Source organism: Myotis nattereri (assembly GCF_964212035.1).
Source record: "Myotis nattereri genome assembly, chromosome: 2".
In the NCBI taxonomy this organism is placed as follows: domain Eukaryota; kingdom Metazoa; phylum Chordata; class Mammalia; order Chiroptera; family Vespertilionidae; genus Myotis; species Myotis nattereri.
The window spans coordinates 90,561,006-90,585,390 of record NC_138076.1 but is presented as its reverse complement, the minus strand read 5'-3'; the positions used below and the strand labels follow the sequence as shown (position 1 = coordinate 90,585,390).

At 45.3% G+C, this 24,385-nt stretch overlaps 1 protein-coding gene and 1 pseudogene across 2 annotated transcripts in view; both read right to left on the bottom strand.

The window, feature by feature from the left end:
• SERPINE3 (serpin family E member 3) overlaps window positions 1-23,560 on the bottom strand; it is a gene marked incomplete at its 5' end in the record, with an annotated part of 61,052 nt that extends 37,492 nt beyond the window's left edge. Inside the window, 6 exon segments of the mRNA XM_081083906.1 lie at window positions 9,507-9,699; window positions 11,536-11,774; window positions 13,083-13,224; window positions 18,438-18,530; window positions 18,533-18,642; window positions 23,421-23,560. Of these exon segments, the coding sequence (XP_080940032.1) occupies window positions 9,507-9,699; window positions 11,536-11,774; window positions 13,083-13,224; window positions 18,438-18,530; window positions 18,533-18,642; window positions 23,421-23,560 (917 nt within the window).
• LOC308514132 (large ribosomal subunit protein eL15-like) lies at window positions 7,322-8,080 on the bottom strand (annotated as a pseudogene). The gene is made up of 2 exons: window positions 7,764-8,080; window positions 7,322-7,606 (listed from the first exon to the last, which is right to left on the bottom strand). The product of its transcript is annotated as a large ribosomal subunit protein eL15-like (transcript).
• Window positions 23,561-24,385: the final 825 nt, after the last annotated feature.

The following is a 24,385-nucleotide window of genomic DNA, read 5'->3' as shown; positions in this document are numbered from 1 at the left end:
AGTGGGAAACCTGGAGAGGGTTGGGGTGGGTGGGTGGGTAGGAGATCAACTGAAGGACTTGTATGCATGCATATAAGCATAACCAATGGACACAAGACACTGGGGGGTTCGGGGAGGCCGGGGGAAGGTTAAGGATGGGGTGGGGGAGGAGACATATGTAATACTCTTTGTAATACTTTAAGAAATAAAACAAAATTAAATTAAAAAATAAATAAAAATGTTAAAAAGATTTAAAAATGTTTGAGTTAACTTTCCTGAAACCTAGAGTGTGATATTGACACATTTCCCACTGCCTGAATCGTGTGTATCCCATAGATAAGGATTTGAACTTCGATTACTGACTTAGAGTGACTTGCTAAGATAATCATTTGAGTGAGTGATGTACTCTCCCTAGATAACCACATGTGGCCCCTCACCCTGTTTAAGATTAACATGTGTGCATTGATGTAATTCATTGATAGGCACCTGGACTGCTGCGGGTACGAAACAGGCTTTAAAAGTGGGTCCTGACCAGCCAACTGTGCTCACCTGTCCAGACCACCACAAAGGCACGTCCTTTTGCTAGTCTGGCAAGCAATGCTGTTCCATGCTCCTCTCTCTGCCAGACAACAGAAGAACAGCTAGTACCTCCAGATCGAGATGTGACCAATCTCTTGGGTGAGGAACGCTGGCCCCCTGCATTGGGACCGGATCAACCCAGCTGCCGGACCCCAGAGGACAGCACCACTGGGATCCCATCAAGCCTGTACCCGCAGCATCAGGAACTTTTGCGAGTAATAAAGTGTTGTGTGATTTGCAATTGCATATGTTTCATGTGGTGTAATTCCTCTGGCAGATAGTTGAATCTTTTTGTGTACCCTTAAAACTGAAATTAAAGCTTCTGGTCTTTTCGGTCCTAGGCCTGCCCTTGGTCCTGCTTGCATAGAGCAGCCTCTTCGCTAGCAACTACTTGAATGTCCCAACACCTCCACGGTTTAAGTTTATCTCAAGGGACGCCTTAGATCAGCGGTTCTCAACCTTTGGGGGTCGAACGACCTTTTCACAGGGGTCGCCTAAGACCCTCGGATAACACATATATAATTACATATTGTTTTTGTGATTAATCACTATATTTTAATTATGTTCAATTTGTAACAATGAAAATGCATCCCGCATATCAGATATTTACATCACGGTTCAAACAGTAGCAAAATTGCAGTTATGAAGTAGCAACGAAAATAATTTTATGGTTGGGGATCACCACAACATGAGGAACTATATTAAAGGGTCACGGCATTAGGAAGGTTGAGAATCACTGCCTTAGATAAATACCCCAGATCCTTTCCCGGGATCTACCTGGGACAGCCTGTTTGGTGATGTTTAACACAAAGGCATGTCTCATCACCACACAATTTTTGCATTGCTACCCACAGTGCTCAGAAGTCTTTGCTCTTGTTAAATAAAAAATACAGGCTCACTTTAGACTTTAGGTGAATAAATTATTTATGGAGCTACAGGTAAATTCTTGCCCAAAAGCTGACTTGTGTCTACCATGGTCCAAAGGTTTATACCCAAATCTAGACCTAAAATAGTTTTCTTTCTTTTTTTAATTTTTTTAAAAAATATATTTTATTGATTTTTTACAGAGAGGAAGGGACAGGGATAGAGAGTTAGAAACATCGATGAGAGAGAAACATCAATCAGCTGCCTCCTGCACGCCCCCTACTGGGGATGTGCCTGCAACCCAGGTACATGCCCTTGACCGGAATCGAACCTGGGACCCCTCAGTCCGCGGGCCGACGCTCTGTCCACTGAGCCAAACCGGTGCTGGCAGTTTTATTTCTTTCTCTACTTATTCCCTACAGGATTGAAAGCTATTTAAAAAAATGGTGAGTTTTGTGCCTAAACTAGCCTAATTTTTCTAAAAACTACTCTTCTTAGACAGCAGCCTTGATATCTCAAGGAGATTAAAATAAAAGTTATTAGAGTGAGGTCAAGTATTAACTAATACTTGTGTTACTATGATCTCTGCTTTCTCATCCCTTCCCTGTTCTTCAGTGTTTTTCAGGGTTATTCCTTAAGTTTGGAAGTCCTGAAGGCAGAATCTATGACAGTGGAGAGTTCTCAATGGAGGTGGGCATTTCCTTGAGGCCTCTTCCTTACATCAGCTGCTCCAGGATGAGGTCAGCTATCTGTCTCCTAATTCTAGAAAGACTGTGGCAAATTTCTGCACCAGGTTGCATTTCTCTCTATTTAAAAAAAAATATTGTTGAAAGTATTACACATGTCTCCTTCTCCCACCCCCAATTGACCTCCTCTAGCCTGCTTCAACCCCCCAACCCCTGCCCCAGGTCTTCACCACCCTATTGTCTGTGTCCATGCATTATGCATCTATGCATACAAGTTCTTTGGTTGATTTCTTCCTACCCACCCACTTTCCCTCCCTCCCTCACCTTCCTTCTGAGATTCCACAGTCTGTTCTATGCTTCTATGTCTCTGGATCTATTTTGTTCATCAGTTCATTTTGTTCATTAGATTCCACATATGAGTGAGATCATGTAATACTTGGCTATCTCTGACTGGCTTATTTTGCTTAGCATAATACTCTCTAGGTCCCTCCATACTGCCTCAAAGGGTAAAAGATCCTTTTTTTTCTTCTCTGCATAGTATTCCATGGTGTAAATGTACCACAGCTTTATTATCCATTCACTTACTGATGGGCACTTAGACTATTTTCAGATCTTAGCTATTATAATTGTGCTGCTATGAACATAGGGGTGTATATATTCTTTACAATTGGTGTTTCGGGTCTCTAGGATATATTCCTAGAAGTGGAATCATTGGGTCAAATGGCAGTTTCATACTTAATTTTTGAGGAAACTCCATACTACTTTTCATAATGGCTGCACCAGTCTGTATTCCCATCAGTAATGTACTAGGGTTTCCTTTTCTCCACATCCTCACCAGCACTTGTCATTTGTTGATTTGCTGATGGTAGTCATTTTGACAGGTGTGAGGTGAAACCTCATTGTCCTTTTAATTTGCATCTCTCTGATGATCAGAGACTGAGCATTTTTTCACATGTTTCTTGGTCATCTGTATGTCCATGTCTCTCTAGTTCCTTTGCTCATTTGTTAATTAGATTGTCTTCCTTTTGTTAGGTTGTATGAGTTCCTTATGTATTTTGGATATTAACCCTTTATCAGATGTATCATTACCAAATGCTGGTATGTTTTCCTGGAGGGCTCCCTTTTTGTTTTATTAATGGTTTCTTTTGGTGTGCAGACACTTTCTGTTTTTATGTTTATATTCTCCTTAGTTTCTTTTACCCTAGGACAGTGGTCGGCAACTGTAGCTCACGAGCCACATGCGTCTCTTTGGCCCCTTGAGTGTGGCTCTTCCACAAAATATCGACTTCTGTGCATGGGCCACGAAGTTTCAACCGCACTGTACGTGTGCGCCCGCATATGGTATTTTGTGGAAGAGCCACACTCAAGGGGCCAAAGAGCTGCATGTGGCTCATGAGCCTCCATTTGCCGACCACTGCCCTAGGAGATGTATCTAAAAACATACTGCTGAGAGAACCAAGATGGCGGCATAGGTTAACGCCGGAGTTTGCTGCTTTGAACAACTACTTCAAAAGTGAAACTAAAAGACAGAACGGACATCACCCAAAACCACTGGAACGCTGGCTGAGTGGAAGTCCTACAACTAGGAGGAAAGAGAAACGCATACGGACACTCAGAGGAGGCGCAGTGCTGAAGTCAAATTCTGAGGTGCGGAGTGCGCGCGCGGAGCGGGCTGGCGGCAGAGGGCGCGGTTGGCGTTTTCAATCGGGAGGGAGTCGCAGACTCTGAGCTCCAGATCCGGGCGAGTCTTTAGGGACCCAGACTCAAACGGGAGAAGCGGGACTGCCTGGCTTCGGTCAGAGCGAGTGCAGCTTTCTCTCCGAGCTTTGCAGCGGGTGCTGGGACTCAGAGAGGCAGAGCCCCTGGGGACAGGACTGAGAGCTGCCATCACTGCTCTCTCCAGCCCACCCTGTTGATCCTGTGCGACCCGCCCCGCCCAAGCCCTGCACACAGGCATTTGCCAGATAGCCTCAGGCAAACGCCAGATTAGCACCTCCCTAGAGGACAGAAGTTCTCTCACTGCTGACACAGCTGATTCTCATAGCCACTTGGCCTGGAGGTCAAACCCTCCCTGGAATTAGCTACAACAATCAAGATTTAACTATAAAACCACGAACAAAGACCACTAGGGGGTGCACCAAGGAAGCATAACAAAATGCGGAGACAAAGAAACAGGATAAAATTGTCAATGGAAGATCTAGAGTTCAGAACCACACTTTTAAGGTCTCTCAAGAACTGTTTAGAAGCCGCCGATAAACTTAATGAGATCTACAAGAAAACTAATGAGACCCTCGATGTTATATTGGGGAATCAACTAGAAATTAAGCATACACTGACTGAAATAAAGAATATTATACAGACTCCCAACAGCAGACCAGAGGAGCGCAAGAATCAAGTCAATGATTTGAAATGCGAGGAAGCAAAAAACACCCAACCGGAAAAGCAAAATGAAAAAAGAATCCAAAAATGCGAGGATAGTGTAAGGAGCCTCTGGGACAGCTTCAGGCGTACCAACATCAGAATTATAGGGGTGCCAGAAGATGAGAGAGAGAAAGATATTAAAAACCTATTTGAAGAAATAATGACAGAAAACTTCCCTCACCTGGTGAAAGAAATGGATTTACAGGTCCAAGAAGCGCGGAGAACCCCAAACAAAAGGAATCCAAAGAGGACCACACCAAGACACATCATAATTAAAATGCCAAGAGCAAAAGATAAAGAGAGAATCTTAAAAACAGCAAGAGAAAGAAACTCAGTTACCTACAAGAGAATACCCATACGACTGTCAGCTGATTTCTCAACAGAAACCATGCAGGCCAGAAGGGAGTGGCAAGAAATATTCAAAGTGATGAATACCAAGAACCTACAACCAAGATTACTTTATCCAGCAAAGCTATCATTCAGAATTGAAGGTCAGATAAAGAGCTTCACAGATAAGGAAAAGCTAAAGGAGTTCATCACCACCAAATCAGGATTATATGAAATGCTGAAAGGTATCCTTTAAGAAGAGGAAGAGGAAGAAAAAGGTAAAGATACAAATTATGAACAACAAATATGCATCTATCAACAAGTGAATCTAAGAATCAAGTGAATAAATAATCCGATGAACAGAATGAACTGGTGATTATAATAGAATGAGGGACATAGAAAGGGAATGGACTGACTATTCTTGGGGGGGAAAGGGGTGTCGGAGATGCGGGAAGAGACTGGACAAAAATCGTGCACCTATGGATGAGGACAGTGGGTGGGGAGTGATTGCGGATGGTGGGGCGGGAACTGGGAGGAGGGGAGTTATGGGGGGAAAAAAGAGGAACAAATGTAATAATCTGAACAATAAAGATTTAATTAATAAAAAAAAAGAAAAAAAAGAAATAAAAACAAATTCTGAAAAAAAAAATAAAAATAAAAACATACTGCTACAAGATGTCTGAGATTTTGCTGCCTATGGTTTCTTCTTTTTATGGTTTCATGGCTTACATTTATTTTTGTTTGCTTGTTTGTTTTTGTTTTCCGATGCAAAAGCAGAGTCTTTATTCGAACTAGTTCAGCTCCCCAACCACACTCACCGATGCAACGGCAAGCCAAGTGGCAGAGAGAGAGAACTCTGTGTGGAGAGAGCTTTTATAGGGGGGTTGGAGTAAGGGGAGGAGAAAGGACTGTGGGCCCTGCCGATTGGCCAGGCGTAAGTTGGTGTCTTGTTACACAGGATGTGGTCATATCTATGGCGACTTCCCTTGATTGTCATTGGTTAGTTTAAAGAAGTCCTAGGTGTGGCTAGCAGAGGCTTGGGCTTCCGGGAAGAAGCCTTGCCGAGCACATGGCCAAGATAAGATGGAAGGTGTAGCCCTTACCCTGGAGCAGGATGGAGGGTGTAGTCCTCACCCTTTCATTCCCCCCTTTGTCTTGGAACTTCTGGCTCAATCATGAGACGGACTGCATTTCTATTCCACCGTTGCTAGAGGCCCATACTGGGCACACAGAACTATCAACTGAACTATCCCTATATGCTTAACAAATGGTCCGGTGGAAGGGAAAGAAAACATTTTAGCTTTAACAACTTCTATTGAGATAGGATTTTTCTTCTTAAAATTCCTCTATGGCTATCAAAAAACCAAGTCAAGATTAATTTATCTACTGTATTCAATTTGGCCTGATGTTTGCATAAACACAACAAGAATGGTAACCGACCACCTTTGTTGGAATCTCATGGTTGAATCTTAATGTGCCCCGTAGGGCCAGGAAGCCAAGCCATCCAGCTGCCATCAGGCCTGCCTGCAGTATCTGCTGAGTTAGGTGAATTCCTCACCTGTAGCAACTCCACCTGAGCCCACACTCTAGGCTTTAACGCCCATTTCAGTAGCCCTCCTACTCGTTGCGGCCCAGAGTGTGTGTGGGTTCCGCAGGGACGCAGAGGCATCCTTATTGCTCCCCTTCTGCTCTGACCAACAGCCAGTGATGGCAGGGCATGGGCCTGACGCTCCAATGCCAGCCATCTTCAGGACTCCCAAGCAGGATACCAGGCTTTCTTCATGGCATTTTTACTGGCTTTAAGTCTTTAGAGCTCAGACAGGGCTCTTTAAAACATGATACTCCAGTCAAAGTTTTTCATTAATAAAACCACTATTAGGAACCAGTCTTATTGAATCTATGCAAAGAAATGTATTGATATGGCTTACATTTAAGTCCTTTATCCATTTTGAGTTTATTCTTGAGTATGGTGTAAGTTGGTGATCTAGTTTCTTTTTTTCTTTTTCTTTTTTTGGTATATTTCTCTCCAATTTTCCCAACATCATCTATTGAAGAGGCTGTCTTGTCTCCATTGTATTCTCTTGCCTCCTTTGTCAAATATTAGTTGAGTGTAATGGCTTGGGTTGATTTCTGAGTTCTCTATTCTGTTCCATTGATCTACATGCCTGTACTTGTGCCAGTACCAGGCAGTTTTGAGCACAGTGGCTTTGTAGTATAACTTGATATCTGGTATTGTGATCCCTCCAACTTTGTTCTTCTTTCTCAAGATTGCTGTGGCTATTTGGGGTCTTTTTTGGTTCCATATAAATTTTTGGAGTATTTGTTCTAGATCTGTGAAATGTGCCATTGATATTTTAATAGGGATTGCATTGACTCTGTATATTGCTTTGGGTGGTATGGACATTTTATTTTATTTTTTGTCCTAAATTGTTTATTAGGTAAGAATTTTACAAACATTACTTATATTAGCGGTAACGGTGGGGCTGGAGGGTATTGCGCCTTCTCCAAGCTGCACGGCGGGAACCACCAATAGTGCGGTGGAACTTGTGGCCCTTCCCGGGGCCACGGCTCTTGCGCCCGCAGATGTCAGCCCTCGCATCTCCCTGTGCTTGTGTACTGGTCTGGTGATCCACTGGGTGTCAGGATTTCTTCTGATAGCTTTATGGAATGGATCAATGAGAATAACCTCAAAGAATTTGTATGTGGAATCTTCACCAACCCAGTAAGAATTCAGGACTCTCAGAGCCCCACAGGAGAAGGGGAGGGGGAAGGGGAGGGGGAGGGCCACTTGGGCCTCCTCTACGGACCAGGCACTCAGCCACGCTGAGCCAGAGGCCTTGGCCGTGTTCCCTTGAGGAGTTAAAAATAAGTTAAAAAAAATAAAGTCCAGATCACAGACTAGTCCACAAGCCCTGTCCAGCATACTCTTCTGCAACAGACTGAAGACTTCGAGCAAACGCCAGCTGGTTAACACCGTGGTGGACAGGCTGGCCGTAGGTCGCACCCTTAGGAACAGGGCGTTTGCAGCGCACATGAATCAGATATATGACCTAACCTTGCTTGGCCTTGTAGCCCAGCTGCGCGCTTTGTCCGGCCGCGTGGGGTGGGGGCCCTGTAGAGCGCGGAGAGCTGGCGGTACTGACGGCAGCGCACCCGGAGAAGGAAGCGCAGTACATCGGATGCTTCTTCCTCCCTGGCTCCTGGATGTACCTGTAAGCGCCCATCTTGGTTTACCTGATGGCTGTGGCCAGGCGGAAAGGAAGAGCCTCTCTCCCCAGGACATTTTAATGATGTTAATTCTACCAATCCATGAACATGGTATATTCTTCCACTTGCTTACATCTTCTTCTGTCTCAGTGTCCTAAGTACAAGTCTTTTACCTCCTGGGAAAGTGTCAGTGTAGCTTCCACTTACTCCACCACCATTTTGAAAAATTGCTTCTTTCTACTCTTAACATTGAAAGCTCCTCTTCCTTCACTGAGCTTTTATCAAATATAACAAAAAGATTATCATTGCTTTTGCTGTATGCCAGAGAGATCTGTGGAAATACCCAGTCTTTGTGTTTTGATTTGGGATCCAAATATTTGGTTTGGAGAGATAGGCTTTATCTTAAGTCTTCAGTCTGGCCCAGTGAAGGTATGGTAGCTCTTCTGCCCTTGCTATGCCAGATACCACTTTAGACCTTGGTCTTTAACTTACTGGGTCTCTCTTTGGGGTGTTTTTATGCCAGTGCCTGCACTTTTTTTTTTTAACTTATTTTTAACTCCTCAAGGGAGCACGGCCACGGCCTCTGGCTCAGCATGGCTGAGTGCCTGGTCCGTAGAGGAGGCCCAAGTGGCCAGTGGGAAGGATCATGAAGAATCCATGTGCTGAAAATGAACCCTCAGACAACAGGCTTCACTTCATGCTGATCTTCAAACTAATTATAAATTTACTCTGATTTCAAATATAATGGAGAAGTTTATCATTTAAAGATGCTGAATGAGGAATCTTTTGCTTTACAAGTAATAAGTTTTACAAATAGGTTTTGCTTTAGAAAAGCAAAATGTAGCACTATCACTTAACTTTTTAACAGTTTGCATTTTTACCTATATGGTGTTCTTAAAGAAAGGCTCACCTCGGTTTACTTAGAGATGAAAGAAAGAAACCTTAGTCTTAAATTTTTATGCCTTAATTTGCCTGCTGATTAGAATTATATCTGTATTTCAATTACATAAACTATCTTACCTCTTTTGTTTTGGAAAAATGACAGCTGTGTACTCTTAGGATGTGATAAGATTTGGGATACATGCTTGCAATGTAATTGCACTGACCTTCTTTCCCTGCCCAGAAAACCAACTGTGGCATGAAGCTGGAGTGAGGGTCTGGGGGCTCCAGTCTTCCCCTACGAAGGTATGGTAGCTCTTCTTGAGAAGACCCCAGGAAAGTAGTTCCTTTCAGCCTGTGTTATGAGCTAGTCAGCAATGACTCTGAAATGGACCCAAACTCTAGAGTGACTCCCCCTTGGCCTAACCTCTAGGGGTACATTAGACAAGTTGGCCAAATGTTTAAGGATACACCCTCGAGTGAGACCACCTGGGTTCTCTAATCCAAGCCTGACCAATTGGATCAGGCTGCAGAGCCCCCTACAACAATAACACAGCTGCTTACCTGGGCAGGAACACTTCCATCCTGGCTCTCCTCAGACTAGAGGTCCAGACGTGGATAATGCTGGCTGTGAGGTGTGCCTCAGTGTGGCTCAGTGGGGTGTCTGTGTCACATGGCAGCACCAGGAGTAGACTCCCTGCACTTCCCAGGTAAGGCAGCCCCAGCATTCCCACCTGATGGCCCACAGGGTCCTGAACTGGCCTGGAAGTTTAGTGGACGGGGGATTAGATCTGCCCCAGTAGCCAGGGAACCAAATAGTGCCAGACCCTGGCAAGGGCCAACTCACAGAAGTGGAAACAACACATTTTATTAACAGGGTGTCCACCTCACTCTCAGGAAGCAGTTTGAGGCCAAAGACTATTGGGGCTATGGTTACCTTTTCTGATCCTAAAATCTAGAATCTCACCAGGCTTACATCACAGGGCCTGCAGTGGTTGGGCCTGGTGGGGACTATGATGTGTAAGAAAGCTATAGGCCCTGTTTTAAAGGGGCAGCCATTATAATCTTGGCTTATTACATCCATGTGAGGACCTAGGCTCTTTGTGCCAGATCTTCCTTTCTTTGAACGAAAGCTATAACCCCAGATGTCATACGAAATTTTCTAATTTTTAACACAACAATCCAGCAGGCAGGATTTGACCTGGGGGCAGATAATTTGTACCCTGTGACATAAACAAATAAGTCTCAGGTTAGGCAGCTGGGAGCTTGTGGGCAAAGGCAATGACTGGTCAAGGACAAGTCCAAACCCTTAGGCAGAGAATGTTTTCAGCAGCCCATGATGGGACAGGTGGCAGCAGACACAGATAGCCAGGGACAGGGAGACTCAGCAAGGATTACTGGTGAATGCAGAGGCAGCGTCCAGACACAGCGATGGGACAAGTAGGGCAGGTAACATGGAGCAATCCAGGCAGGCCAGGGAGAGCTGGCATCAGGATAGGGAGGCCTGGGCCCTCGTGTTGGGGGACAGCAGGGCTGGCTGGCCACTAAGGCAAACTCTTAGGCTCAGTGGGGAAAGACAGGGGCATGGGTCATACTCCTTACTTCAGCCTCTATTTTGTGCCAGGTACTGTGCAGGGCACACTAGGAGAAACAAGAGCATCCCCACCCACCAGCCATCATGCAGCTGACAGCTCCTCCGGCTGGTCATAGCAGCAGTGGGCAGGTGTCAGGAATGAGAACTAGAGCACATTGTAAAAGTATATTTACTTATCCAGTAGATGGTGTTCCGGGCCCAAATTACTTGACTGCTAGTAATAATTACTGGTCAAATAAACAAGTAAATTCACTAAGCACTCATAATATGTCCTGCATGGAATCAAAGCAGGAGGAATAGCAAGCTTCCTCAATGCCAAAGTTCCTAAAACACCCATTTAAATCGCATTGACTTTTTTCTGGATGAGAATGTCATTGGTCCCACAAGCCAGAGGGGGCTGAGCCTGCCAATGAGGGGGAAGGAGGAGTGTGGGGCAGGGTGGTGTGGTCCCTTTCTCCTTTGCCTCCTAGGGTCTCACTGAAGTGTCCACACCACACAGCAGTGTGCCAGGATGGGGGGCTGCCCAGCACTTGCTGACAGGAGTGGCCATCAGGCAGGGGGGGGCGGGCTGAATGGTGGTATTTCAGGACCATGGTTTTCAGTGTGGACATGACATGCTCTTGAGAGCCTTTTAGACACAACTCTCAATCTTCCATCCTTTCTCAGCACCAAACGGTGAAGCAATATTCATTTTAAGGGAATACCTTCCAGGACAGGGGTTTGGTCCAAACATTTTTTGGTTTCACACTCGTCCATTTACAAATTGCAGAGGGAAATGTCAAGCATGAAATGGGCTCCTCTTCCCCATCTGCTTCTTCACTGTCCTCGCTGAGTTTCCTGGTACCCTGATCATTCCTCACTCCACACACCGCACACAGAGGCAACCTCAGAGGAACTCAGCCCGCCCCTTTCAGAGCAGATACCTGGCCTCCTCTCCAGGCTGCATTGCTCCCAGGTTCCTCTCACTTTAGACACCTGGCTGACCGGGAAGGAACTCACCATAGTCGACCGCAGCCATTTGGTACATCACAGAGACCTGGAGGACAGGGCCCTGCACACAGGCGAAAGGCAGGAGCTGAGTGTCTGTGGAGGGGGCTCTCTGCCACCAAGTGCTTTGGAAAGACGTGCTTACAGGCGCCAGCTGAGAAATGCTGCACTGCTTTGGCCCCACATCTGCAAGCATGAGAGCGCCTGTTTGGCTGACACCAGCGTACACGCTGGAGGGTGCTGAGGCATCGCTGAAGTTGGGTTTGTAACATGCTTATTAGTGCCTATTAGCTGCACAATTGTGTTTAGGACTAGCTATAGCTGGAGACCAATATTTAATTCCTTTCTGAACAGGTTGGGTTGCTCCATCTGGGGCTGTTTCCCAGGAAGTGTTAGGCATGCACTGCTCAGGAAGCCCCACAGGAGGGACTGAGTGCTGTGCTGAGAGATGCTGCTCAATGTTACCCCAACCCAGCCCACCCCCATCTCTCCAACAGCTGGGCCTCAGCCTGGCAGAGCTTTTGCTTAGACAACAACTTCCAGGGAACGATCCTCAAATTTAAACCTCGCCAGAAAGAGGAGCAGGCTGATCACCCATCAGGGGATGGTTTTTGCTCAGCCCTTTATCCTATATAATAAAATCCTAATATGCCAAGTGTCCAACCCTTTGTTTGACCATTGGACCAGTTGCTATGATGCACACTGACCACCAGGGGGCAGATGCTCCAATTGGTAGGTTAGCTTGCTGCTGGGGTCCGGACGATCGGAACTGGGTTAGATGGGCCAGACACACCCTGGAGCCCTCTTACAGTCCTTCTGTGGCCCCGATCATGCACTGGTGGGGTCTCTTGGCCTGGCCTATGCCCTCTCACAATCTGGGACCCCTCAGGGGATGTTGGAGAGCCAGTTTCAGCCCAATCCCCACAGGCCAGGCCAAGAGACCCCATGGATGCACGAATCCGTGCACCGGGCCTCTAGTTTATTTAATAAATGCATACTTTGTGCTAGGCTCTGTTCTAAATGCTTTAACTAACCCCCACCAACTTCTCCGCCAATTCTATTGTTATTCCCAATTTTACAAATGGGGGCACCAAGGCTTGGAGCAGTTGTCCAAAGCCATGTATCATTAGTGGCAAAGCCATCATCCACCCAGTTGCTCAAGATAGAAACCTTGGATTTGAACCCCAGAAGCTTGGTCCCAGATTCCAGGCTCTTTATGGCTGCACCAACTGCTTAGAGGACATTTGTCCATGGGTTGAGAGCAGCTAACCATGACCGTGGCCTCATGGCAGCATGAGCTGAGACAGGAATTTTTAAGTCAGGGTAGGGTCTCTGAAGAGGACAAACTTCTGCTGAAATTGAAGGCAGCCCAAGTACCCATCCACATGGCTTCTGACAAGTAATGGGTGGCATTCTGTTTTTACAGCCACCTGACATTACCTCATTGAGGTGGACAGTTTTCTCTTACCTGGCCTCTGCCTGGAGGCCCACCCCTTGGCCTGGATGGTGCTACTATTGGACTCTCTGAGGTTGGCTGGCTCCAGCTGCAGTTGGCCTACCAGGAGACCTGCTCCACAAAGCAGGGAGAAAGTGGCATCTCTGTTTGCACAAATAGGGTGCAGGCCAGCCCCTTCTTGGTGCCCTGGCTGGAGTTGGGTAGTGTGTCATAAACAGTGTGCAAGAAGTCTCTCACTGTTCGGTCTGTGAGAAAGCTGTTTGGATAAATTGACAATGGTGTGAGTAGGGAGTTAGCACAACTGACATTGCATTGGAATGTGGCCCCAGCAACTTTACTCTTGGTTCATAAGGTTCATCTACCATAAAGAGCCAGTTTGGTAAAGTCACAGCTAAACTGCACAGGAATTAGCTTGGATCTACAGATCCACAGAAGTTGGGGAAAGAAACCATGCTAGATCTGAAAGAAAACAGGCTGTGATCAAGTTGAGTAGAAAAACTACAGACATCCCAGAGGCTATTTTTCCTTAACTTCTTGGTTCAGAAATGTTGATCAGTGTTAGAGAGGACTGGGAAAGCTGCAGAGCTGGTGTGCAGGGTGATGGGGCTTCAAATATTTATAAAGTCAACCAAGTTATGGGGAAAGTCACAAGTAACAGCGATAGATGGGGGCCAGGGTGTCAAATGGTCAATAAGTCTGGTACAGGGCCTAAAATCCATTTCAATGACTGCACGTCACAAGCCTGAGTGACACTGGCTGCATTAGAACTATGCTTTCAATTGGAGAAACAAAGAGGAAGGTAAGAACGCCTCCCATCCCCCACTCCTAAAAACCAGCAAGCAGCTTGTGTTATTAATGTCAGCGAGAGCCTGCAAGAAGGTTGGGGAAATAAGCATTTGAGAGAGTTGATCGTTTCCACCTTCTTGGATGACAGCTGGACTTCTATTTATTTACTGCTTATATAGATTGCTTCCTTATCTCCCTCCATAATCAACAGCGATTTCTTTTTCACTCTATAATCCAATACCGAGGACTGGCCTGCTGCTGAGTCAGAACACAGCTGAGTATCCCACACATCCTGCTCTTGACATATGCGGGCTGGGCTTTTCCAGCAGACAGGTGCCCTTCCTGGGCCACTGGCTCTGGGACATAGCCCTTTCCTTGTCTCCCTCGTCACTCCTTCCTCTTAGGCACAGTCCTGTGGCGGTCCACGAATCTCCCCTGTGAGAGACATGATTTGTATCATCTTTCTGCACTGTCCTGCCCCTGCCAGTTCTCTCAGAACACTGGTTGGGATGTATCTCTGACTTGCCTCGGGATGCCTCCACTCCAAAACCCTTCATGTCACGAAGGCCAGGCCAGGAGGAGACCAGAAGCAGACTCCCGGCTTGCTTGACCAAAGTTCTCTGGAGGGGCACAGGCACCCAGAATTCACCCCTGCAAGGCCCCAGCCACCAGACCCAGAACATAGTTGAGAACAGATTTTATTCGTCCATAAAACTTTTACTGCCCAAGCTGCTTCTCAGAATCTACAACTATAAAAAATGGACTAAATGGACTTAGGCTATATATGATGAATTATAGCCTAACTCCAATGCTTGCTTTTTATTTTAGTGAGAAAAATGAATGAACAAAATACTTACCAAATAGTCCTCTACTGAGTGGATCATGTGTACTTAGAGAATCATGCTCCTGGGAAATGTTGACTGTCTGCAGGGGTGAATGGAGTGTGACTGGTATTGTAGTGTGACCTAGGGATGGGTCAAGGAACCAACCGTTCTTTTAACTGGACACATTAAAGTAGCAGAATGAATTGGCTTGAGAGATTTTTTTCTCCACCTGAGCCTAGTCTGTCCCTGCCCATCGCCAGAATAAAAGTAGTGAAGGCTGGTGGTGTTCCCAGACTGCCAAATGTTATACATTCACGATCACATTTAATCCTTTCAACAACCCTGGGAATTAAGTGCTATTATGATCCCCACTTATAGATGAGGGAGCTGGGCTCAGGCAAATGAATAAACTTGCTCAGTGTCACTGGAATGTAAGAGGTGGCGCTACACTGCCCTCTTGGCCACAGGTGAAGGACAGGCGGGCTGGGAGCACTCTGTCCCTTGCCACGGAGAGCCTTTTCCTCTTGAAATGAACGTGGTCACAAAGCGCCATAGAGTGCAAAGCCTCTAATTTTGCCTTATTGCCAGGCATTTCCTAGGTCCTTGTCGGTGATGGGGCAAAAGGGATTGATGTAAGTGCTCCTCTCCCACCGCCCTTGAAGAGAACCCTGTCACTGCTGGCTTCATTCCTCCAGGCCTCTCACTCCCAGAAAGTGGCCTTTCATGCTGGACAGGGGCGAGGTGGCTCTATTGGAATGCTTACTGGGAGGGAGGCAGAGGGGAACCATGGGGGCTGCCATAAGTCAGGAATGACCCGAAGAAGGTGCAGAGCTTGAGGAGAGGGTCCCTGGATTGGGCGCAGAGTGAGAAGGAAGTGATAGAATAAATGGTATTTTCCTGGGTCTTGCAGACCAGCCTTTTACCTCATTTGCAGGCCAGCATGGAGAGGGCCTTCCTTTTTAGTACATTTGCTGACCTGAACTTTTTAAATGTAACACTGCATCTGATAGGTCCTGACTTTGTAAAGTTAATATACATAACATCCTCAAACTACAAAACCATCTTTGTGATATTGATGGTTTAATTGCCTGCAAATTAAACGAGGGTTGTTTGGGATGACATCCAAAGGGTTTGGTGGGTCTGAGAGAGTAATAGGTTACTAGCATCTCTGAGAAGGCAAGGTGTATATATATTTATGAAACTACTCAGTGGCTTAGAGTGGGGCTGGGGAATTGTGGAAAGAACATAGGATTTGGGGTCAGAGAATCTGAAACTTGCCCGTTAGGGGTACTGAGTCTTGCCAAATCAGTAACCTTTTGTCTCATTTGTCAGTGGGGATTATAAATGGAGGCCTAGCGATTGTATGTGGTTTCTATGAGAATCAAATGACAGAATAACTGCAAAAGTGAATCCACACACATCATCAGACAGAATTCTCTCCCAGGGGCCAGGCCACCTCCGGCTCTGAGGCCTCTGTTTCTAGCAGCGTTCTCACGCTCTTTATTAATTTACCTGGAAAAGCGATGGAAATCCCTAGAAATCAGAGCGTTGGGAAATCGTGCATTTCATGTGATGAAAACAAAGATACTCTTTGGCGACATCACTGGCGTCTGTTCTGAGTCTCAGGCTGTGCCTGTCTGGCCTGCAGGTGGGAATCCTGGCGAAGTTCCTGGCTGCCACTCATTGCTGTGCACCCAGAGAGAAGACGGTGCTCATGTGTCGTGCTGCAGACTTGGATAGATCTTTCTGCTGATTAAATAGGAACGATGCCCCAACACCCTGAAACATTCTGTAGTGCTGCTGTTTTGTATACATGTTTATTGGTCCGTATTGACTTTGAAAAGAAAGACAGGGCTAGGGCAGGTAGTGGGCACCGGTGGGTTGTTTTAAGTAGCACACACATGATTCCCTGAGCTATCTTGGGGCAAACCAAACTGCAGGGGTATCCTATTAACTAGAACTCTATAAGTGGCACATTCCCGTTCATAATAACCATGACTCCGTAAAATAATAAAGCAATTTGTGAGCAAGAGGAAAAAAAGTGGGATTATGTTTCACAGCGTTTGATTATTAAGCATTCTGGACATCGGTAATTCTTGAATGAGCTCTATGGACACCCTGCCAATTATCATATTTGGTTAACGAGGAATCATGACTTCCCTGGAACAGGGAATGGACTACGGTCAGTCCCCTTGCTCTGCAGGATAGTAACACTTGCATTTTTCACTTTTCTCTGAATCCTGACCTCTCAGAGACTCTGTTCTGAGTTAGGCTGAAATGCCTGCCCCTCTTTCATGCTTCTCTTTGGTCTTCATGACCCTGCTTAGAGGTCGTCTTCTGGGAGCCTTCCTGATTTGTCAGTGGGATAAGTCATCCTGCCCCTGCTCTCTTGTACTAACCGATTTCAGATAAATACACCTACTGCCCTGCAGCAGGGCATCAGTCCCGTGAGACCTGCTTGTGCGCAGTTTTCTTACAGATCTGGATGCTGAGTTCCTGGCATAGCACCGGCCGCACAGTAAGAGCACAAGAGTACTTGCTGAGTTGCATTGCACTGTCTTATGGGGCTGACGAATAACTCCAGGGATGTGCCCATGTTTGTGATATACTTTCTGAGAAAAATTAGGCTCAATAACCTGTATTTGTTTTCAGTTACCCCCAAGAGAAAACACATTTATGTTTTATCCAGCAGGATCACGAGAATTGTTTTGGCAGGGGACTGGGTGTGGATGGAGGGGGCGGAAGCATGGCTGGTGCCCGTGGCCTGATGTCTTGTGTGCTAACCTTTATGTGCCACCTCAAGATTCCAGCTTAAAGGAAGTTCCCACCAAGACTGTGTTGGTATTAGTTCTTGTGCTTTCTAAAAAATATTAACTTACACAATTGTAACTCCCATCGTTTTTCATTGACAACTTATTCTAAGATAGAGAAGAAAAAATTATGTGGATGAGTGTGTTAGCATGGAGTTGGTAGGTTAATACCAAGACCAGGCATTAAGCCAGAGGCTTTGAGTATAGACAGGTGTGTCCAACAGAGCATCCATGAGCATCTTGCCACTGCTGGTAGAACTGTTCTAAATTACACAATCATAAGAGTATGTGGGTAGAGATGGCACTGGCTAGAAGTCACAAATTTATAAAAGCAGTTTGGTCAAGAGCATGGGCTAGGGAGGCAGGCAGCCTGGGTTTGAGTCTTAACTCTGCCGCTCACTAGCTGTGTGACCTTGGGCAAGTTGCTTAAACTTTCTGTGCCCATTTGCTCATCTCTAAAATAAGGACGCTTGCCAAACCGGTTTGGCTCAGTGGATAGAGCGTCGGCCTGAGGACTGAAGGGTTCCAGGTTCGATTTCGGTCAAGGGCATGTACCTTGGTTGCAGGCACGTCCCCAGTGGTAGTGTGCAGGAGGCAGCTGGTTGATGTTTCTCTCTCATCGATGTTTCTAAGTCTCTATCCCTCTCCCTTCCTCTCTGTAAAAAATCAATAAAAATATATTAAAAAATAAAAAAAAATAAAATAAAATAAGGACGCTGACACAATACCTACCTCAATAGGGTTGTGGTGACATTTAATGAAATAATATTTGTGGGTGCTTCGAACACGGGCTGGCAGCACTGTAAAAGGCTTTATGAAATGAAATTGAAAAACTGCCATGGAATCTGAGGTTAAAAAGGAACCTTAAAAATCATCAAAGGTAACCACAACCCAAAGTTTAAATGCCTTCCTTGACATTTCTGCCAAGTGGCAGCCTCCTCTAGGTGCCCACCCCTGAAAGCTGGGAGCTCCCGGTCTCCCAGGGCAGCCTGAGCGTGAGAGCTAGGACAGTGAGCAGCAGAGTGAGCAGCTTCTTACTGTGGTCAGTGTAACCCAGGGCCTCCGCCAGCTGCCAGCCAGTGTTCCCTTGGGCTCCAAACTGCAAGATCTCCAGAGGGATGGCCACACCGACGGAGAAATGACGAGGTTTGTCCCATTTCTGTCTGCTGCCCTGCTCTGGCAGAGGCGGAGTGCAAGCTCAGTCTTCACCGATGTCAGGTCCTCTTGGAGGTCGCGGTTTCCTCTGCAGAGGCAGGAGTGTAGGAGGAAGAGAGAGAACAGGAGAGGGTTCCTGCAGTTCAGAGGGAAGAGATGCAGGGAGAGGCCATCATATCCTACCCAGAACCAGGACATCCTGGCTCTGTGCTCAGGGGCTGAGAATGGCTGGAGGGAGGCATTGATTTAGCAGCTTTGGTTCCCCGCTCCCTGTGTCCCCCCCTCCGCCCCCGCCACCCCAACCCCTTGTTGCTTTACTGCATCTTGCTGTGTCTGCATTGGGAACACTTGCTGTGAAACAAAACTGTCAGTTTGAAGGCCTGGATTTTAGGCCTGCTTCCGTCCCTTACTAGACATGTGCCCTTGGTCAAGTCCCTGGTCAGATCAGAAGCAAACCATTGTGCTGAAATAGAAATGTACTTCTACTTACTCATTTTCCTTGGTACTTAGCTTATAGCTGTGCCAACCTATAATTATTATTAATAATAATAAATCATATACTATGTTAAAAAGAACTTTGTATTTTCTGTTAATCATTACAACAATCTTACAAGGTGACTGTTACTATATTTCAAAAATGGAGATGATGAGGTATAGAGAGGTCAACAAAGCATTTAAAAATACACATAAGGAATGGAATAGACTCATGATTCTAGTGCTGGTGTTCTGTGAGTGGTATATAAAATATCAAGAATATAACTGCACCTTAAAATATTGATAGATGAGCTAGCCATACCTAGAATATAAGAATTCTTGTGATATAAATTATTTTATATCATTAATGAAATGACCAAGTCCCAGTTCTCTTGCAGCTCCTGTCGCCTCCCTCAGGGACACTCTGACCCCTTACGTCCCTGGGCTGCCCTTGGCTATATCCCTGCCAGGGTGCACCTGGGTGAGCTGCTTACTCACGGACTCTGTATCAGATGGTTGTGTTTCCTTGCTTGAGTCTGCTCCTGTGGGTCTTCAGCAGTAATGTATTCCCCCTGTTATCTAAAAAGTGGAGCAGAACCTGCTTTGAATCACAAGGTAGCCCAAGGAGGAAACTGGCAATTGCTATCTCTGCTGGCGATATCTCTACCACTTGATCCAAATCCCTGGAGCCCGAGGTCCTGCAGAGCCAGGAGAAGCACAGCCCCGCCAGCAAAGCTCAGGTGGGAAACAGAGCAGGCCCCGGGGAGGGAGCCAGCCACAGCCGCAAGCCTTCTCATGCTGTGACCTGGTTGTTTCAACAAGGAACTCCTCATGTAGCCCTCTGTCACTTTGAGGAATCCCACTGATAACTCTGACCTCAGGGCACTTGCTGGGTACCAGTTCCTAATGCTTCTCCCCTCCTCCTGTGAAGAAAATAATACATCAGTCTTTGGACACTTGTAACTTTCAGTAAATGAAATTCTGGGAAAGAGAAAGTGCAATATATGGCACAACCAGACTGGAACAGGGTGACTTGCTATTGTTATCTATATATATAAAAGCCTAAGCAACTGTTTGACCATTCAACCATTCCACCATTGGACCAGTCGCTATGACAAGCACTAACCACCAGGGGGCAGATGCTCTGACCAGTAGATTAGCTTGCTGATGGGGTCTGGCCAATTGGGACTGGATGAGACAGGTTGGACATGCCCTGGAGCCCTCCCACAATCCCTCCCCAGCCCCAAAAGTGCACCAGTGGGGTCCCTCGGCCTGCCTGTGCCCCCTCACAATCTGGGACCCCTCTGGGGATGTCTGCAGGCCAGGCTGAGGGACCCCACCAGTGTATGAATCTGTGCATCGGGCCTCTAGTTATTAATAAAAGTGAATGTGCTTTTTTAATATGAGTGCTATTAACAATCTGGTTCTTCTCAAATATAACAGTTAATAAGTTTAATGACTTAATTTGAGAAAGAGACCATGCTATTAATGAGTAAATGCACATTTTGGGAAACTATAAAGAGATTCTGTTCAAAGTTTGTCCTCGTGATCAATTCAGAATTTCTATTAAGGTCTTAGGCATTATATTAAGCTCAAAATGCATGATAGGTTATATACTAGTATTGTTAAAGATTAAAGAAAAGAATACAACATTGGAAATAAATGAAATTCTTAGTAATTATCTCTCAGATAGTTGTTAGTGTTAATATTTGAGAATGAATGAGACTGTTTTCCATCTGACTGCCACTCATACTCCTGTAATCAGTGGGTAATTAACTTTAAAGCAGAGTTTCACCGCTGACATTCAAGCCTAAGATAGTTTATAGGTCTTAGGACACTTACAGTTCTATAATTATCTCACATAAAATCTCCCCAAATCTTCAATTTAGATACAAAGTGCATTATTGCATGCCTTCAACTCAGGATGATGGGGGAATATATGTATAACTTATTCTATAGCCAAAGAAGGCATCCCATCCAGCTATCCACTCATCCACTCATCCATTCATCCATCCTCCAACAAATATCTCTTGCTGTCTCTTAGGTGCCAAGACACTGTGGATGTGGCAATGAACCAGCAACGTGGACTCAGTTCTCATGGGACCTAGAGTATTGTCCACCAAGTACAGACTTTTGATGTTGATGCTGATGGTTTTAAGGAGAAAGAGCTGACTATGAGGAGGACTGCAGTAACTTTCAAGAGTCATCTTCCTTAGCCACAAATTCCCTGTAGCAGCAATTACTTGAGCAGAACTTGATTCATTATTTACCAGGGGCGGAGCTGGGGAGATGCTTATAAAAAAGATTTCCCAAATTGGAAAAGGTCTGGCTGTGTGACTTCTGTGAACATTCCTTTCTAACTCTAAGAACATACTATTCCAAACTGCTGTTAAAAAACATTCTCAAGAAAAAAATGCTAAGAAAACTCAATATACAAAAATATTTCCTATTTAAGTTAAACATTTCAAAGTGTGAATGAGTTAAAGATGAACTGCAACTGATTCTTCTGTGTGTTCAGCTGAGACCCTGTGTAAGTCACTGTGCTTTCTGCTCACTTAAACAGAGGTTATCAAGCTTGTTCTACTTTGCTGGGATTTTGGTTACATTCCCAAGGGAAATTCCACTCTTGGAGATATTTATCCATAATTCTAAACACAAAAATAGTGAACATAATCGTGTGCTTACTGTGTTCCAGGTACTCTGTTATATACTTTCCATTCACAATTGCCATGCATCCTCACAACAATCCTATGAGGAATGTGTTATTATCCCCATTTGCAGATTATGAAACTAAGGCTTAAAGAGCTCAAGATACTTGCTCCAAGTCCCACACTAGAGGTCCAGCTGGGATTTGGACCTAGGGCCATCTGGACTCCGAGGATCATACTGTTCACCATTGTCTTGTTGATATCTCTCAGAAGCCAAGGGGTCTCTTATAATCCCTCTTGACTGTGGGATTCTAATGCATTTGGAGGCCAGCCCCAACTCTATTGGCTCATATTGTGTGTCCAGTCTGGCCACATTCACCAGGGATGCTATGGTGAACCACCTGTAGATAGACTGCTATGAGGCACAGTGCCTTTTTAATTATGATTTTTAATTTTTCACAACCTCACTTTCAGGCAGACACAAATCACTTTCAAACCAAGAGGTCCACCAAACTAGTCTAATGAACGTAACATTGCGTTTAATTCAGTCGGGACATAGTTAATACACAGACATCTCCTCTTTGTTGTGTGGGTTGCTTGGGTTGTACGGCGAGAGTGCCCATTGTCTCTGCCCTTCAGGAGTTTGCCATGGAAAGAGAGCACACAGAAGCCAAAGAAAGAAGTCCAAGGCATTGGTAGAGTCAGCCAGAGCTCAACACAAGGAACCCAGGACACGGTGTCTCAGAATTGGACAAAACTGCCAAGCCCTTCAGGGAAAACCATGCAGGTGGTTCTTCCTCGCTCCCCCCCCCCCCCCACACACACACTTCTACCCTGCATTGCCCAGGAAGGAGAAGATGGGGAGGCCACCTCTGGGCTTCCTGCTGTCATGGTGGCTGCAACTTGGCCCTCAAGTTCTTCATAGGTACCCAGTGCCTGGATTCAGAATAAGCAGCTAGGCCTTTCTGCCTCCCAACAGCTTTCAGTATGGTGTAGTGGAGACCGCACAAAAGCCTGGTTTCAAGTTAATGCTTCTTACTGTAGACCTTGAGCAAGTCACTGGACTGCCCAGAGCTTTAATTACCGCCTCTGCAAAATGGGCATCATACTATGTGCCTCCCACTGTGAAGATTGCAAACCTAGCTTCCTAAAGCACCTTGCATGATACCTGATAAGTAGGAAAGGCTAAGAACATCAGGTTCTTTGGGTTATGCCCCCACGCTCATCTCATCTTAAGAAGGGACCACTGAGGTACTGCCATGTCACATGGGAAGGGGCTTTGAGAATCATCATGTAATTGGCCAGGATGTGGATCGATGCTCTTTTATCCCAAGTATCTTTTTTTGTTGTCTTGCAAGAAAAAGGTTGGAAACTTAACAAGGGACAAAGGACTTGAATTCAGAGGTTTTTAAAAATCTAACTTGTAAAAGGCCAGTCATTCAATGTTACTGTTGAGAGCTCAGGTGCAGAGGATTAAGCTAATCCTTCTCCTCCATTCATGCCAAGTCATCACACTGGTCCATGGAATACCCCTTTTATTCCTTTTCTTTCCTTTTAAGAAATGCTCTTGAAAATGTGTTCTTATTTTCTGTACATGAATTTTATATTTACATACATGGTTCTATGTTATATATTTCATGTTCCCTAATGTTTTTTCCATAAGCACTGTGTTTTTAAGATTTATCCATGTGGTGCTATGGATACATCTGGCCCTTGCTTGCAACAGCTGGCAATGGGAGCATACTGCTCCATGGGTGCAACTACCACAATTACTTTTAAATCCATTTCCCAGTGATGAACATCCAGGTTGTCTTCAGCTCCTCGCCAGCGTAAACAGCCCTTGGACAATCTTGTGGACTGTGGGGGAATTTTCTGAGTAAACATCACCTTGGGATAGAGAATTTCAGGGCCACAGGATATGCATATCTTTTGGCTATATTGCACCAGACTAAGCTCTGGAAGAGCAGCACCCATCTATACCTACCAACACCCCACTTTCCTGCCAATACTCGGTACTTCCCAGCCCTCTTACTGTTCCAGTGTAATACGGGCAAAATTGTGTTGCATTGTGTTAAGTTGCATTTGGGTGATCACCAATAACTTTGAGCATCTTATTAAAGGCTAGTCATTTTTGTATGTTTTCTCTTCTGAAATAACCTATTCATAACCTTTACCCACTTGCCTTTTCCAGAATAGCATATGGTAGGAATCATACAGATGTAGTCTCTTCAGGCTGATTTCTTTCACTTAGTAATAGACATTTAAGATTCTTCCATGTCTTTTTGTAGCTTGATAGCTCATTTATTTTTATTGCTGAATATTTTATTTTATGGATATACTACAATTTATTTATCCATTCACCTATGGATGGGCATCTTGGTTGCTTCCAAGCTTTGGCAATTACGAATAAAGTTGCTATAAACATTCCTGTACAGGTTTTTTGTGTAGACATAAGTTTTCAGCTCAACTGAGTAAATACTTAGGACTGTGACTGCTAGATCAAATAGTAAGTGTATGTTGAATTTTGTAAGAAACTGCCAAACTCTCTTCCAGAGTGGCTGTACCATTTCGTGTTCCCACCAGTAATGAATGAGAGTTTCTGTTGCTCCATATCCTGGCCAGAGTTTGGCATTGCCAGTGTGTCTGTTTATTTGCTTACTAGAAGCCCAGTGCACGAAATCATGTGGCCCCGCCCACCTGCCTGTGCCT